At 34.5% G+C, this 11,399-nt stretch overlaps 1 protein-coding gene across 1 annotated transcript; it reads left to right on the plus strand.

Moving 5' to 3' along the window:
* The first annotated feature begins 2,071 nt into the window (after positions 1-2,071).
* On the plus strand, positions 2,072-5,193 carry LOC107760450 (NAC domain-containing protein 20-like). The gene is made up of 3 exons (XM_016578499.2): positions 2,072-2,249; positions 3,334-3,599; positions 4,473-5,193. Exons 1-3 carry the CDS (start codon positions 2,096-2,098, stop codon positions 4,974-4,976), a joined length of 924 nt encoding a protein of 307 aa, XP_016433985.1. The 5' UTR covers positions 2,072-2,095; the 3' UTR covers positions 4,977-5,193.
* The last annotated feature ends 6,206 nt before the right edge of the window (positions 5,194-11,399 follow it).

The raw sequence follows: 11,399 nt of genomic DNA on the forward strand, positions 1-11,399 counted from the left end.
GGGTTTGAAGGTCTGAGGTCTGGGGTGAAGACGACCTAAGGCAGGGGGTTCGGATAGGGGGGCAGGGTAAAGGTTATAGGTTTATATAGTTAGTGAGGGGTTGATTCCTAGCCGTTGGATGGGGTACGATGAAGGGTCAGGATCTCTTGGCTGGTGGGTGACGGTGTCGTTTCATCCTAAAGGGGTTTGGGTCGGTCCGGGTGGAACGGGTCGGGTTCATCAGTGGGTTATGGGGAAGTGATCTTGGTCGTTGATCAATCTGAGATCAACGGCCCAGATTAGGCCAGGTTAGAACGGTGTCGTTTGGAAGCTCTGGGTATCAGCTGGTCTGGACCGGTGCAGGCTCACGTTCTGGGCTTGATTTGGGCCTCAAATTTAAAATGAAAATGAGCCCAAACTGATTTTCAACCCAATTCTGCATTCTCTTTTATCATTATATTTTTTATATATATTTTTTATTTTAAAAACAAAACCCAAGTAAATCAAATTAAAATTAAATAGATACTTAATACAATTATTTGCACACACATATTAAAATATTTGAAGCAGGTAAAATCAAACAAAACAAAAATCACGGACAAAGATGCCTATTTATGATTTTCTATTTAACAACCGGATTACGGTTCAAATTACGCATGACACATACATTTTTTGTATTTTGTTTTAATAAAATAAAATGGGCAAAAATCATAAATAATTAACAAAGTGTCATGTAAAATCCAAAAATTGTACAGCAGGACCATTTGTTATTATTTTTATTTCTTTTGGAGCGATTGTCGCATAAAACAAAAATCACGTGCTCACAGGTGTCACAATTTCCTTTAATATACATCTTGTAATAACTCTGTTCCAGTTTATGTGAACCTATTTCCTTTTTGGTCTGTTCCAAAAAGAATGACTCATTTCTAAATTTGGTAACAATTTAGCTTAAACTTACAATTCTACCTTTAATGAGAAGCTTTTATAACCACACAAATACTCTAGAGCCCTTTTTGATTTGTTTAGCACCACAAATTCCAAAAAATTTTATTTTTTCTTAAACTTTGTGCCCAGTCAAACAGGTTTACATAAATTGAAACGGAGGGAGTATTTTTTTAGCAGACAAACAAAGATAAAATATCACATAAAATAAAACAAAAAGAACATGTATCATCAGTTCAATCTACTACTTTAGCCATGATACATAAATCAATAAATCAATGTGATTTGATATAAACACTTTTTGTGAATAAATTCTCAGAGTTGAGGCTAAAATGAAAAGGAAAAAACAAGTGTCACTAGAATATTGAGGATGACGAAAGGGAGTTTAATTTGGGTTTCTCATTGGAGCAGAGTGAAGGTTAGACAGACTTTTTGGGGTGGGTAGAAATTGGTGTAAGGTAGTTGGACATGCAAACTGATAGAATATCTGGCATCAGGTGTAACCCTGATTCTCAACTTCATTTTCTCCCCTAATTAATTTATCTGCCACTCGTATCTACTGCCACGTTATGGAAAACTTTACTTCCACTTGATTTTTAATTTTTATCATAGGTTAACAATAATGGTTTATTACTGGACCCTAGAGGAGAACTTGAGAGGAGAAACATGTTTTTCAAATACTCTACGTGCATGTAATATAATAGACTAGTCCTGGATTCGCCTCACGTTCAGAAAAAACTATTGGCCTAATTTCACTCAATTAAATAAATTATATCCGTACAAAACTTATTAATACTCCTCCGATGGCTAAGAAGAACCTTTTAAGTTCATAAGATTATGCAATATATAAATCTAAACCCTAGTGAATGTGTCATTTTTTAATTAAAGGGTATAAGTAAGCAGTAGCTAGCTTACATCATCCGGTGGCATTATAATAATCACCCGACAAATGAAAATATAAATCTCCCTCGTATATACACTATCTTTGTCAATACGGTAGCTGTAATAATCATATACTATAAAGATTAAAAAAAGACTGAGGAATTGGCTGCTTCTTCCAGAAGTATGGTATATAGGAAATAACGCAGCTTGACACCATATATAATAAGCAGCCTCTTTGTATCCGTACTTTAATTAATCCCCTCACAAAATTAAACAAAGTTTCTATCCTACAATGGAGGAAAAGCTTCCTCCAGGGTTCAGGTTCCATCCCACAGATGAAGAACTCATCACTTTTTATCTTACTAACAAAGTTTCTGATTTCAGTTTCAATGCTAGAGCTATTGCTGATGTTGATCTCAACAAGTGCGAGCCTTGGGACCTCCCTGGTAACTGTATTTTCTTTTGCATCCTTCTCTTTGATCATTTGCTTTAATTATTCTTTCTCTTCAACCCCTTATACCACAGTCAACAAACAACATAGAAGCAGTGGTGGAGCTAGACGAAGGAAAGGGGTTCAACTGAATTCCCTTCGATTCGTTAAAAGATTATTACTATGCAAATAGTGAATTTTTTCGTTATATATACACTGTTGAATCCATTTGACATGGGAAAAAATTCTAATGAAGTAGTCAAAGGGGTTCAAATATCGCTTTAATTAGGTCATACAAATCTGAATTATTTGTAAAGTCGGCTTATATAATATTGTAGCATCTAGCATGATGATACACTTAATTAGTTGATTCCTGCAGCATTTGCTTTTAGTTTTTACCTATTGATTTTTCTAAAGCGATGTAGATCCAGATCTTACTGTGGACTAATGTATTTAAAAGCATAATATACCATGTATTAGGAAATTCAAATTTGACAAGCACTCATGGGATGGATCGAGATTTTCTATGTTTTTCTTTTGACATGAGAAGAAAACCAAGGGAGAACAAAAATGAGATAAATTTCTTGCTTCTGTTAATCTTCTTTTTCCAAGAAAAAACACAGTTTACCCTAAATATAGTTAAATAATAGGCAAAAATTGCGTCTGAGTTTATACCTGCATGTAAGAATGCTTATTTACCTATCAAACAAACAGAAAATGACATCCTTCTTTTGCAAAAGCTCTCTGGATATTTTTTTTTTATCAATATTGCAGCTTGTTTACTAGTAGCATTTTTTTATAATCTATGTTGACAAACATGGCGTGTCAAAGTGGAGATCCAGGAGAATAAAATGAATGGAAATTCTTTCTAACTAAATAAGCTCAACAAATAGCAACCACTATGTCAAGAAAAATAAAAAACTAAAAAAGAAACAAAGATGTTGTTGCATGAAAATTCGAAGTAATAATTTAGCTGCTATGTTGCTCGAATTTTCTAAAATATTGTCAGCTGATATTTCTGGAGAGTCCGCACAACAAAGCCTAGCTGGCTATAAAGATAATGAAATATTGACATTATATTGTTATATTGAATTGTACAGCTAAAGCTTCAATGGGAGAAAAGGAATGGTATTTCTATAGTCTTAAAGATAGGAAGTACCCAACTGGCCTTCGCACAAATAGAGCAACAGAAGCAGGCTACTGGAAAACAACAGGTAAAGACAAGGAGATTTTTCGTGGAGGAGTTCTTGTTGGGATGAAGAAAACCCTAGTTTTCTACAAAGGAAGAGCTCCCAAGGGTGAGAAAACCAATTGGGTTATGCATGAATATAGACTTGAAACCAGACTTGGTTTCAAACCTTCTAAGGTAATGTATAATTACTCCCTCTGATTCATTTTATATGATGTAATTTGACTGCTTGTGGCATGTAAGTCAAATGTATACAAAAAAAAAAAAAAAAAAAAAGTCTGGTGCACTAAGCTCCTGCTATGCACATTTCTGCAAGAGGCTATTTCCATGTCGTGACCCGTGACCTCCTGGTCATATGACAATAACTTTTCCATTACGCCAAGGCTCCCCTTCAAACTGCTAAAAGTATTCTTTTAAATAAATGGTGGTAATAGTTTCATATGTTATTTTATTTTACATAAGTGGTGGTGAGGCTCTCAACAAGTCATTTCATTAAGAATAATTTGGGATAAAAAAAATTAATAATTTTCAATAAGTGAAAGGTGATATTCTTCGTGAAACAAGCTAATATGGAAAGTGTGTCACATAATTTATGACAGAGATAGTAAATTACTAAGAAAGTAAAATAAAACTACTTCATGTCCACATAAATTTCTTGTACAGACATTTAATATTCTTAATCATAAGATTTTTGTCTAAACTACCCTTATTCTTTTCTTATATTCTACTTAATTAACATGCACTCTACTAATTGGAATGGTAATAATTTAATTACTTAAAAATGGCATTTTGTTGTTCTAAAATATAAAATATTTTGGAACAAAACAGCTACAAATATTTTAAATTGAAGGGAGCAATAATTAAGTTTTAACTTAGCACCTCTAGAAGAAAGGAATAGATCTAGTACACCATGAGACTGATAGAGGATGGCCACTCTATTTTTCTGGATTTATCATTTATACTAGCATTGTTAAATGTGTTTATTCTGACGGTGTATATAACTTAAATTTTTACTACATTGAATCACACTTTCTTTTTTCTTGCTTTCAGGAGGAATGGGTAGTTTGTAGAGTGTTCCAAAAGAGTTCAACTGTGAAGAAACCACAGCCAACATCATCTTCTCCACAATCCCTAGAGTCTCCTAATTGTGACACTAACACAATAATTACAAATGAACTTGGAGATATTGAGCTACCAATAAATTTCAACTGCCTAGCCAATTCATCAAATGGGATGATTAGCAACAATATTTCCTTGCACAATTACAACAATGAGAACATGAATATGAACTTGGCTTCTAGCTTGTTAAACAGCTCTAATCTTTCGTCAGTAAATTCGTTGCTTTTTAGGGCATTACAGTTAAGGGGCTATCAACCAAGAGAAGCTACAACTACTACTCAAGATTACTCATTTATGCCACCTATACAAGGGAACGATTTTAGTTTTAATTTTACTAATATTGGGGGACCTTCTTCATCTATGGTGTTTGATAATTCTGTCCAGCAGCAAGAGACACAGGAGCAACCGTACAAATTGGACTCCAATATTTGGTGAAGAGCCGAGGAACGTAACTATGTACGTACGTTATAATTAGTCTTTAGTAGCACAACTAACTACAGCTTTGTAAAGGAGGAGTTGGAACCAACCAAGACTATTTGATGGAATTAATGCTTTTAGATATATTTTTACTGTCAAGTCCATAGGGTAAAAGTCTATGAGACAAAAATAAGTCAAAAACGTGGTAAATTTATGTTATTTAGTCTTTGATTGACATGGGAAAATCCCTAGTCTAGTACTTATATCTTTTTTTTACAATCATATCAAGGTTCCACATCTACGGTTGTAATTTGTGTGGTGGTGTTTGATTGAGCGCGAAATTTAAAAAAAAATAAAAGAAGAAAGACTTTCAAACTTGTAGTATAAGCAATTCACAGATATTTATTTGGCTATAATCATCTTATTGAGAATAAAATGAGAAGTTTAAAGTTAAACTATTTTTAAATAAGAAAATATAACATTCTTTATTAGAAAAATTAAAAAAATATGGCACATAAATTGAGACAAAGGGAGTAGCAGGGGCGGATTTATAGCTCCAATTATGGGGCACGTGAACCCATGGTGTCTCCTTCAAACTAGGTATTTTATGTACGTATTTTTAAAAATTAGTCTAATATTGTCTTTTAGCACCCATTCTCGCAAAAGATTGAATGGTGCACTTGGTTGAATTTTGAGTTATTTACCTTGAGGAACAAGGATGAGTAGTAAATAATTCCAACATGAGAAAAAAGTCGGCGTTAACTCTCAAAGAGCTTCAATTATATATGAGAAATTATAAAGATTATCAAGTAATTACAAGTTATGTCTATCGATATGTAGTAACTCATAATTTGGTAAAATGCATGGTAAGTAATTAATTTGCTATTACATGTTAAATTATATTGATAATCTAAATCGCATACAAAATAGCTAGGTTGTGGCTATGTTTTAAATACATTAACACATTACAATGAATATTATGTTTCAACTAACAACTGCCCTAAAAGTGGCTAGTGGTGCACTTAGCCCTTTAATTTTTCCAATCGTAGTTTTACCAATGGAATAGAGAATTTCACTATATGCCCCATTTAAACTCAATTCACTACTAGAAATCAGTTGATTTTCGTCCGCTATTTCCGACCGAAATTGATCGAAAATTGAAAATTTCCGATCAAATTCTGACCGATTTTAATTGGACGGGAAAAAAATGGTCGCAAACGTGTGCCGACCACAATTGGTCGGAAATTTCTGACCGAAATTGGTTGGAAACTTCAAAGCGTTGACTGTCAAACCTCATTTTCCGACCGAAATCGGACGGAAATTATTTTAAAAAATTAATTTTTAAATTTTCGGCCGAAATCGGTCGGAAATTTCAGTAATCTGGAGAATTTATTTGAAATTTTCGACCGAATTCTGTCGGAAATTATGAATTTCTGGGGAAAAAATTAATTTCCGACCGATTTCAGTCGGAAATCTGGGTAAAAACTGGACAGAAAATGCCTGCTTTTAAGCTACACCACCTGCTAATTTAAGCCAATATACATCCTATAATGGCAGCTTACATTGCTGTCATTTAACCATAATTTAAAAACCCAACAAAATAACAACTAATAACTAACAACAACAACAACAACAAATAACCAACAATAACAACTAATAACAACCACAACAACCAATAACCACAACAACAACTACTAAAATGTTCAATAACAAAATAATAATAATATAATCATCATTCAAATAACCAACAACAAAATATTGACAAGTTCAAAACTTTGTTTAACAATACACAACATTCAATGAGTTTTTTATGTAGCATTATCTCCATCTTCACTCCTAGGACCTTCATTGCCGGCACGTGGGGAAGGAGGAGGAGTCCGGGGAATGGGGGAAAGCACCACTAGCAAGAAGATTGGCCAGCTGACCTTGAAGGAGATCAAATTGTTCGGTCATCCTTTCTAATTGAACTTGAAGGGTATCAAATTGTTCGTCCCACCTTTCTAGCTGAACTTGAAGGGTATCAAATCTCTTCTTTTCTCTAGCCTTGGTCTCTTCAAGCCCTGCTGTCAGCTTTGCGATCTTCTGTTCCATGGACGGTATAGTCGAACTATCAATCGTCCTGAAACGATTTATTTGAAAGGTCGTATGCTATCCCCTTTTTAGGACCACCGACAATATCCAACCATATAATCTTCGCTTCTTCGTTTGAAATGGGCGGTCGCTCTCCTTGCTCATTCGGTGGCAAGCTTCGAGTGTACTCCTCCAAATTTATCTTGTAGCGACCCTTTATTTAGAAGATAGAAAATTACTAACTATATAATATTATAAACATTTATAGTAGTTATGAAACATACATGTGTAGTCTCCGCCCGATCCTCGACCCATCTAGTTGGATCTGTCGGTGCCTTCTTCTTGCGAATGTGAGTCTCCATGAAGAACTCATCATGACTCATCTCCCTTCTCAATTTTTTTCCTTCAAATATAATAAAACGTGTTAACAAAATTAACATATATAAATATAGTTCGATAAAAATAGACCGAAATATTCATTGTCTGGATATGTTGGATTTTAAAGTCCAAAATATTCACTCTCATATAATATTAGTCTTACATCTGTTCAATAAAACTTATTTTTTACTTTGACAATTATATATTCTTTTATCACATGACACTCTAATGACACTTCTCTATTTCAATGTATTTAGCTATTTTAATTTTGTGCGTAAAATCTTCTTCTATCGCACTGCTAACAAGCCAAAACATTTGAATTTTTTGCATTTAGGCATTTCCCATCTAGCCTCACCTCAGCTTCACTCTTCCTATATTTAAGCTATATACATGGTTAATCAATAATGTATTACGGTCAGTTTCTCATGCATTGTTAGATTTCAGCTATAACTTGTTAGGAGAAGTACTATCAATTTCATAATATATAAGCGGATGCTACTGTCACACCTCCTTTTTCCGCCCCCGCGGGAGTCGTAGGGAGTTTTTTCCAATTAAAGGACAATCGAAACGGGATTTGTTTATTTATTTCAGAGTCGCCACTTGGGAGATTTAGGGTGTCCCAAGTCACCAATTTAATCCCGAATCGAGGAAAAGAATGACTCTGTATTACAGTCTACGAACTAGAAATCCGGATAAGGAATTCTGTTAACCTGGGAGAAGGTGTTAGGCATTCCCGAGTTCCGTGGTTCTAGCACGGTCGCTCAACTGTCATATTCGGCTTATTTATCTGATTTTAATACAATTATAAACTTATGTGCAAATTTTATCTTTTTACCGCTTTTATCATTATATATATATTTTTTTAAAATGTGAACATCGTTTAAAAATATGTCTTTGGATTGCGTCACATAAAATGCACCCGCGATCCGGAACGTATTTTTATCAATGTTTTGGATTTGGATTTGGGTCGCATGAAATGCACACCCGAGTTTAAGAAGGTAAGCTTATTAAAATGCGCGCCTAAAGCGACTAGCGTATTATTATTTATGGGCAAGACTGTGGAATTCACTAAACAGTCCATCCCGAATTCTAAACACTCAATTAAATATTTATTGAGGGGCCCGCAATTGGTGCATTTTATTGGGCGAGGCTCATCTCATTTTATTTTTAAAGGACAATCCTAAAATGCCTACATTTTTCTCTTATTAAATTTGTCTCTACAAAATAAAAGAGAAAATATCTTAAATTATTTACATACTTTATAGATGGATTTTGAATATGATTCATAAATCTGAAATTGATGCAAACCGGACAGTCTGTTGCCACTGCGGGCCCAGGCCTAACGTGTATGACTTAAAACTAGACCTGGCCCGTCTTATTCACATGTTGCTACCTAGTTACATTATACGAGGCATGTTCTCAGTTTGTCAAATTAAAAAAAAACTTAGCAATCTAATTTTAATCCTAAACCATTTACATGCTGAAATTAACCAATATTATTTAACTAAACAATATTACTACCCAGTTCCTACTAGATGGCCTATTCGTTTGATGACTCGACGGAGTTACTACACCATTTGCTAACTACATGATTCTGATTTTTTGCAAGCTAAATAATTTGTACATACAAATAAAATTCAGAATATAATTAAAACAAATTTAGAATTTCAACTCTTCATTTTTCGTATTCATGCTTCATATTTCGGATTACAATAACCAGCGTGTCAGTTGTGTACCTGATATTGGAAGCAAAAGAAAATGAAGATGAGAATCAGCAGCAGTAATAACAATATAGCACAGCAACAACAGTCCAGCAACAGTAACAACCCACGAACAGAGTTTGCAAACCAGTGGAGCGGTAATCCAAAAACAAAAGCTTCAAGCTTTGATGAAACAACAACAATTAATTCTGATTTCAAACAATGAAAGAAAGCAGAAGATTTTTCTTTTAGTTTTTTTTTATTTGAAAGTTTGAATATTTTTCGGAATTTTTCTCTCTCTTAAATATTCAGCTCTTTTTTTCTTCCTCTCTTTATCTGTCCGTTTTTTTCTGTTCTCTCTTCTATTTCCGTCTTCTCTTATCTGTGTGTGTTCTCCCTCTAAATCAGATTCAAGACCTCTATATATCCCATCCCATAAATCTTTTAATCAATTAAAATCAACCCATTTTCTCTACCAAACCCATTATCTTCTCACTCATCCCCATTACCTTAAATAAATATATCACACCACCCCATTATATTTTGTCCCCCATGCCCAACATAAACAAATACAAGATTCCCCCACACTAAAATTTGTCTTGTCCCCCCTTTATATTAAACAACTATATCACAACCCACCCCATTACATTTTGTCCCCCATGCTTAACATAAAGAATCAAAATAATGTTCAATTACCAAACTACCCCTCCGACCTTATTGCAATTACCATTCTACCCCCGAATGCAATACAATTTACCAAATTACCCCATCAGCTCTAAACACTCAATTAATCATAACTTTAACCAAAATATAGCCCATATGACCAATTTCTACACAAATTCAAACAACAAATCACATGAACATGATTTCTTCAACATTTCAACAACAAATCACATGAACACAAATTGAACAACAAAGAACAACTAAAATTTGATTGAACAATATTTTAGAAACAAACAATCCTATTTTCGGATTCAACAACAACAACAAACAAGTATATTTAGATTTCTAAATTCAATAATATTGAACTTAAAATCAACTCTAACAATATTACAACCAACAATTCCTATATTAAACTTAAACAAGATTATGAGACAAATTCAAGAAATAATCATAAATGATAAACAAGAAATCAAAACTATACAAATTTCGGATTCAAGAACAATTAAACAAAGTATGGACATGAATTAAATTTATTTTGAACAAAAACAACATGACGGATTCAAATGATTAAACCAACATACTTCCCTATCACAACTAAATTCTTTTAGGCAAATAACAAAACAAAACCTAAGAAGAAACAATTATGAATTTAAACTTGAACTTAACAATATTAACCATTTCTGGAAAATACATAAAATACATAAAACAAATTGAGGAAACAATTAATTAAACTTCAATTTGTATCTAACTAACATTAAACTAACAACATTTACCTAAACAATAAAACAAACATGAAATAAACATGAAAAATTCACCAAATAATGAACAACACAAACATTTGCCGATTTTAGATTCGAGAATATCAAAACGAAATACGGACAAAATAAAACTCAAAATCTACTAACCGGATCGAACGAACTATGTACGGACTGTTTTGACGAACCTCGAATGGGAATAAATCTGTCCGGACTCAACAACGAACTCAACGACGAGCTCACCTCCCTTTTAAACTTGATGAACTCAAAACGACGCTCGACGACCTCGACTAAAACTCGAATAAACGAAATGGTGGCAGCAGCATAGCTGAAACAAAATAAACTGCTCGTCGTGGCAGCAACGCAGCAAAACAAAGTGGGTTTGGACGTAACGAAGCAGGAGCGTCTGGACGTAGCGAAGCAGGAGGAGGGCGCTATGGTTTCTGCAACTTCACTGTAACAGGAAAGGGAACAGGTAATCTCGGTAAGAGGAGGAACGAGACTCACACACTATGTGTGAGGTGCAAGAAGGCACTCCGCAATGTTCCTCGCATATTCAAGACCGGTTTCAGAGAAGGGACTGAAGCAGCACCAAGGAAGAAGACAGCAGCAGCCATGTGCGATGGAGGTCGAAGCTAAGGCGGCAGCTACCATGGGTGTCGAGCTTCAAGCTCGACGCCGGAGAATACGAAACAGTAGCCATGGGGTCTGTTTGGATGTAGCAAAGCTGCTGGGCAGCGACTGAAGAAGATGAAGTAGCGGACGACGACATGTTTCGTGGTGGAGCTTTGGTGTTGAAGGACTGTGGTTGTTTGGGGTTATGTCTGGCGGTGAGGGGTTGTTCGGAGGTGACGAACGTGGAGTGGGGTTTGCTT

The sequence above is a fragment of the Nicotiana tabacum genome, chromosome 20, assembly GCF_000715075.1.
Source record: "Nicotiana tabacum cultivar K326 chromosome 20, ASM71507v2, whole genome shotgun sequence".
NCBI lineage: Eukaryota > Viridiplantae > Streptophyta > Magnoliopsida > Solanales > Solanaceae > Nicotiana > Nicotiana tabacum.

Excerpts from the sequence above, each read along its gene's own strand:
- LOC107760450 (XM_016578499.2), top strand. The coding sequence starts at position 2,096 with ATGGAGGAAAAGCTTCCTCCAGGGTTCAGGTTCCATCCCACAGATGAA. Across the intron at positions 2,250-3,333 it reads CGAGCCTTGGGACCTCCCTG|CTAAAGCTTCAATGGGAGAA; the intron begins GTAACTGTATTT and ends TGAATTGTACAG. Across the intron at positions 3,600-4,472 it reads TTGGTTTCAAACCTTCTAAG|GAGGAATGGGTAGTTTGTAG; the intron begins GTAATGTATAAT and ends TCTTGCTTTCAG.